This window comes from Brugia malayi (genome assembly GCF_000002995.4).
Source record: "Brugia malayi strain FR3 genome assembly, contig: Bm_v4_Chr1_scaffold_001, whole genome shotgun sequence".
NCBI classification, from domain to species: domain Eukaryota; kingdom Metazoa; phylum Nematoda; class Chromadorea; order Rhabditida; family Onchocercidae; genus Brugia; species Brugia malayi.
Window position 1 is genome coordinate 14,230,869 of NW_025062475.1, and position 7,190 is coordinate 14,238,058.

At 22.4% G+C, this 7,190-nt stretch overlaps 1 protein-coding gene across 1 annotated transcript; it reads right to left on the reverse strand.

The window, feature by feature from the left end:
• Nucleotides 1-2,282: 2,282 nt before the first annotated feature.
• On the reverse strand, nucleotides 2,283-6,551 carry Bm17434 (Uncharacterized protein; the record flags this gene model as incomplete). Its single annotated transcript, XM_043077843.1, has 4 exons — nucleotides 2,283-2,291; nucleotides 2,913-3,071; nucleotides 4,683-4,906; nucleotides 6,488-6,551. The coding sequence occupies 4 exons, from the start codon at nucleotides 6,549-6,551 to the stop codon at nucleotides 2,283-2,285; spliced, it is 456 nt and encodes a 151-aa protein (XP_042933777.1).
• Nucleotides 6,552-7,190: the final 639 nt, after the last annotated feature.

Consider the following 7,190-nt stretch of genomic DNA (forward strand, 5'->3'; position numbering starts at 1 on the left):
AGCAATTGCTTATTAAATTCATTTTTGTGACTAATTAAAATTATTTTCTAACTTTTTTTTTTCATTTCTAACTAGTCGTAATTAACTTTTTGCATTGCTCTATTCAATAGTAAATTAATTATTAACTTATTATATGCATTGTATCCATCATTATATATTCTTATTACTAATAATTTTTTTTTTTTTGAAAAGACGAAAAAAAAAGACAGGTGGTTTTAATATTTATGAATTTTTCATGAGTTAAATTGAAAATAATAAAAATATAAGCTCTCGAATTATTGTAGAACTGAATGATTTGTGTTACTGTCTGGAATAATTTATCTGGAAAAATCAACCATATAATTTAATTAATTTAAATTAATTAATTTAAAGATAATAAGTAATAGTTTTGTTTAACAATATGATAAACAATACAATAATACAATAATAATTAATAATAATAAACAATAAATAATAGTAGTAATAAATAATAATAATAATAACAATGATAATAATAATAATATTTTTAATATTTCCTTTTCATTGCATGCATGCATTTTTGCATTTCTTTTATTGCAAAATGCATGCAACCCAAAACATTTCACTCTTTTTTTTGCATTTTTTGATTAATTTTTAAACTCTTCCTTAATTGATGCAGTAAAAAAGAATAAAAAAAAAGATATAGCAATTAAATAAATTATTCAAATTGCTAATAGCACAAACAGCCAATTGGAGAATAAAAAAAAAAAAAAAAAAATTGAATATTAAATTTGTGACTATAATAAAGCTAAAAGATTAAAATTCATAAGTTTTTTTTAATAATTATTTCAAATAAAAGATTGAAATTCATAGTTTTTTTTAATGGTTTTTTTAAAAATAATTTTGAATAATTTTTAAATAATTTTAAAAATTAATAATTCTGATAAAATTTGGATGAAAGAAAGAAAGTGTTAAGTTTCATCTACTTCAATAAAGAAAAAAAAAAAAGAGTTTGAAACCTGTTTGTGATCATTTCTGATAGGTTCTTTCAATTTCTGCCAGTTTAATCGGAAAAGAATTAAATAATGAAAATTTGATAGCCAAAGCTAATACTATTTTTTCATTTCTTTCTTTCTCTTTTTTTCTTTTTTTTTTGGCTAATAATTTTCTATGCTAAAATAGCCGAGAAAATAGCTGAAATTTAATTCCTTCCTTTCTAAAATACTAACAATAAAATTATGGTAAGTAATTTTCATTTTTTCTTTTTCTTTTCTTTTTTTTTTTTTCGAAAAAAGCAATTTTTATTAAAGAAATATTTAGCTATAAAACATTTTTTTTTTACATTTAATAAAATAAATTATTGAATGATTTGTTGAAAAGTTTAATGAAATTTAACAAATAATAAAAACAATTAACTTTAGAAATTTTTTTTTGGTATATTTAAAAAATTTATAGCATAAATTTTTGATTGGAATAATGAAAAAAAGATGAGGAGAGAGAGAGAGGGAGAGAGAGGGAAAGAAAAGAAAAAGAAAGATAAAATTATGAAATTATCATTGAAAAAAAATAAATTTGAAATTTTGATTAAAGAAGTATTAAATTTAAAAAAATATTGTTGAAAGTATGAAAGAAGGAAGTATTTAATTTAAGTTATTAAAAATCAAAAAAAGAAAAAGAAAAAGAAAAGATTTGAAGTGAATTAGTCAATTTCTTTCATTGACACCCATTACGTCATCGTCATCAAGTGACGTAATATGACGGAATGACGTAATATGACGTAATATCAAATATGAAATTAATACGCTTCATAAAAAAGTATATTAATGTATGATAGAATTAATTATTAATTATATTTGTAATATTATAATTATTATTAATTGCATTGGTAAATTATTTTTGTGTGGAAAATTGTGCAAATTTTGATTAATAAAAATGAAGCAAATTAAAAAACGATATATCAAACAAAATTTGCAATTTTAATATATCAAAACTTAAAAAGGTTTCAACTAATGGAATATTGCAAAAAAAAAAAAAGAAATCTTTTCAGTTATTAATATTTTTTAAATAATTAATATAATAGAATGATTAAAACATAGTACAAATGATAGCAATTATAATTAACTTTTTCTTTTTTTTCATTGCAAAAGCTAAAAGTTTAATATATGCAAAATATTAATTAGTTTTCTTTTTCTCTCTTTTTTTTTTTTTTTTTGCTTAAAATATTTTAATGAATATTTATTCGTTCATTCATTCAATTATTTTTGTTGATTTAATGTCGGAAATTATTGCTAAATTTTAATGAATAATTATTAATTAATATTAGACTAAAATATCTAAAATTTGATAAAATGAAAAAAATATAAAGAAAATGATAGAGGAAATAAGAAATACTCAAATTAATATTATTCATATTTCATCCATTTATATTAATTTTCTTTAGTACATTGTATGATGTCACCAAGGTTAAGGTCATTCTTCATGCGAATGCATATGAAGTAGTAAATTATAGTAAGTAAGAGGTTAATAATTGTCGTACTTCTAATGGTTTTTATAATTATCTTTATTCATCTTAATATCTCCTCTCTCTCTCTCTCTTTCTCTCTCCTCTCTCTCTCTCTCTTTCCTTCGGCTGTTATGAATTCAAAATAACATTTCTTATAAACATTGCATAATTTTGCATTCAAAACATAATTGATTTTAGATGATAATTAAACTAAATTAAATTACTGCAAATTAACAGGTTATTAATTATCAGAGAATATACCTGATTTTGTCATTCTCGAATGATATAAAGGAATATACCTGATTTTGTCATTCTCGAATGATATAAAGGAATATACCTGATTTTGTCATTCTCGAATGATATAAAGGAATATACCTGATTTTGTCTTGCTCGAATTATATTAAAGAATATACCTGATTTTGTCTTGCTCGAATTATATTAAAGAATATACCTGATTTTGTCTTGCTCGAATTGTAGGATGTAAACGAAATTGAGTGTTTCCTTCAGTTTTTAACATTTGGTATCGTTTGGATCGTAAATTTGCAACCGTATTAGCACCGGAACGCATCGCACGTTTGTTACGTTTTGCTCGAGAGATTCGATGATGTTGCTGTAAATATTTTCATTTTATTTCGTTTTTTTTTCTTTTTTTTTTAATCATTTATACAATCTTTTTTTAACAATCTTTTTTTTAATCATTTTCTGTAGTTCATTACATATAAATTAAATAAACAAAAAAAAAAAAATGTAATAATTTTAAGTATTTATAATTATTTCGGAAAATCATATCATATCATATCAGAAAAGATGAAGATGAGAAGATTTATGATATTGCAAAAATAAAAAATATTAAATTAGTTTAAAAAAAAAAACGAGAAAAAGATTATGTTTTTTATATTATCAATAATAACTTTAGACATCTTTTTGAATATTTTCATTCTTTATTTCTTTTCTTTTTTTTTTTCTTTGGAATTTAAATTTAAGAGATTGTAAATTAAATCTAACTTTTCAATAAAATGCAAAAATTTAATCTAAATCTAAAATTTATTAACTCAACAAATCTTCTTTTGCAATCAAATGAAGCGTAAAAATTTTTGCATAAAATAAATGTGAAAAATGCTTCCTGCAAATAATTATTATTAGCCGTAAATGTATAATTTGCATCTAATAAGCGTAAGCACGTATATGTACACGTATATATACACGTACAAATTTCACGTATCTACTCAAATAATAATGAAAAATTTTATTAATAATATAAAAAGTAAAAGATTTGATTTTCTAATGAAGAAAATGAGAAGTATCAAATGAACTTTTTTTTTTCCTCTCATCATAAAAAGTGCTTTTTTTAATTATTAAAAAAAAAAAAAAAATTTTCAAAAAAAAAAAAAAAAAAAAGAATGCAATTTCAGTAATTTCAAAAATGATTTTATCAATGAATACATCATTTTACTCAAAAAAAATTTGTTGATTTTTTTTCTAAATAATTCATAATATTTGAATATTTAATTTAACACTAACTCTAATTACTGTTAAAGTAACTAAATAGAAATACATGACATACAAACATACATACACACACACACATATATATATATACAAACACATACACATGCATGCACACACATGCACATACACACACATGCATACACATACATAAACAGACATGTAAAATGTGTATCAATCTGAAAGATCCGTTCTTGATTGCGGAATAGTGAAAGAAAGAAGTGATGGACAGAGAAGGAATTATCGACAGATTGATTAGAATTAGTCCATCTGTTGCTAACAGGACCAAATTGTAATTCCTTTTATCCATTCATTCATTTTGGTAGATTAACAGACTAACTGACTGACTGACTGACTGACTGACTGACTGACTGACTGACTGAATGAATGAATGAATGAATGAATGAATGACTAATTCATAAGGTTAATTATTATAATTGTTTATTCATTCAGTCATTCATTTATTCTCAGTATGTTACAGTATAATTAGCAATCGTTTTGGTCTATTATAATAATTTGAATATAAATAAGAAATGATTAAGTATCTTATCCTAATTATTCTACTTTTACTAATATTTATTTAAACAGAGGGAGCGACAAGGAGAGGGAAAGAAAGAGAGAGAGAGAGCGAGAGAGGGAGAGGGAGAAGAAAAGTGAGAAAGACTTATTTAAATTTTAAAAATAGGATTAAAAAAAAGAGAATAAAATAAAAAACCCTAGAAAGATGACTGCCACTAGCACGATTATTATTGTTGTTGTTGTTGTTATTGTTATTGTTGTTGCTATTGCTGTTGTTGTTATTGCCGTTGTTGTTATTGTTGTTGATTAATTGTACTGAACCACTATTTCCACGTAATAATCCTTCATTCAATAGTTCCAGATCACTCGATTCACTATTACTCGTATCGATCCCGAATAACTGTTCATCATTTAATGGTGCTGCAAAAAAGACATTCACAATTTATGTTTCTTACAAAATATGAATGAAATGAAATTGATTGAACTGAGCTATGATGATGGGATAGAAAGAAATGAAAGGAAAGAAGAAGAATGACCTTTGAAGAAAGAATGGAACAAAATGGAAATGAATGAATGAATGAATCAATCAATCAATGAATGGAAAGTGAATGAGTGAATGAAACGGAATGAATGAATGAAAGAATGAATGAATGAATGAATGAAATGGAATGAATGAATGAATGAAATGGAATGAATGAATGAATGAATGAAATGGAATGAATGAATGAATGAATGAAATGAATGAATGAATGGAATGAATGAATGAATGAAATGAATGAATGAATGAATGAATGAATGAATGAATGAATGAAATGAATGAATGAATGAATGAATGAATGAATGAATGAATGAATGAATGAATGAATGAATGAATGAATGAATGAATGAATGGAATGAATGAATGAATGAATGAATGAAATGAATGAATGAATGAATGAATGAATGAAATGGAATGAATGAATGAATGAATGAATGAAATGGAATGAATGAATGAATGAATGAATGCGAACGGATGAATAGATCGATGAGAAATTATGTTGTAAAATGTTGGAAGCATTAACAGAATTATGAAGAGAGCAAAAAAAAAAAAAATCATAAAAGCTAATTTGAATAACTTTAAGAGGGATAATCTTTTCTATATTGTATTTCTATTTTTTGATTTTTTCTTTTGTGTTTTTTTTTTGTCTTCTATTCATTTTCAAAAGTTTTTTTTTATTTGTCTTGTTAAATTAAGTAAAGTATTACTTATAGTATTGTTAAATTATAAAGTAAAGTATTAAGAATATAAAATAGATGATTATATAAATGAAATATTATAAAATGGCATGATAATTTCTTTTTTTTTTTAATAATAAGTTTGAATCTCTTCATAAAAGAAAATGTAGTGAACTTTGAAAATTTTTATTTAAAAAAAAAATATATATATATATATAATCACAGAAACAAAAGGAAGAAAAAGTCAGAAAATAACTTATGAAAAAAAAAAAAAAAGGAAAAATGTACCTTCGTGGCATACTAAGAGGAAAAAGTTACTTTGATTAATTAATTATTTCTCATAAATGGTTAAATGGTTCTTCTCTACAGTTTTCCATCATTTTTTTTTTCTTTTTCTTTTTCTTTTTTGAAATATTCACTAATATGGAAAGTATGTAGGCTACAATCAATAAAATACCTATTAATCTATCATAAAATAAAAAAAAAATAGTAAATTTAAAAGATCAAAAAAAAAAAAAAAAAAATTCATAAAATTTGCTGTTTAATTTTGGATTTGAAATAATCTCTAGTTTGTATATTATGTTTTTTTTTTTTTTTATAATGAGATCTAATGATAATTAATATGATGAATTTTTTTTTTACTGCTTAAAATTTTCCATAAATTTATTTTAAATTATCCAAAAAAAAAAAAAAAATTCAATCATTCATTCATTCTTATGTGATATGTACCAAATAAATAAAATTTTAGAATAAATAAATAAATTAATTAATTAATGACAATTTTACCTGTTGAACTTTGTCCATCATTGGAGGATTGATGCGATTTTCGATAGCCAAATAATCGTCGCATTTTACAAACTTTTGCCACAAAGTCTTAATAAAATGAATGATGATAACTGCCTAATTATCTTTTATAAATATTCATTGATTTTTAAACATTGATTGATTGATCGATTTGAAAAATCAATAAATATTCCCATTTGTTTCTTCGTTTTCCTTCACGTATGGTTTTATTCCTAAAAAAAAAAGAAAAGAAAAGAAATGTCCCATTTCACTTGAAAAAGTTTGTAACAAATTGAGCAATGGAAGAATAAAGATCACAGAGACTGTCATTACCAAAAAAAAAATTATATTATTTTAAAAGGTGATCATTTCTTCATTCCATTTTCAAATTACAGTAATATATTTTAAAACTTTAAAAAATTTCATTTATCATTTCTTACTTTTTTTTTTAATAACTAAAATTGATTTATTGATTTGGTATCAATAATTGTAGTAATATTGAAGATAATTGCAAGAAAAAAAAAGTGAAAAAATTAACAAAGAAGAAAATTAAAAGTCCATCAATTTTGGGTATTATAAATGAATTTAACTAAAAATTAGAACATTTACTATTATGAGAAACAAATTAAAAGTATGCATAAAAAGAAAACAACAATGACACTAAAAAAGAAAACAACAATGACATATAGGCAAAAATAATTTTAAC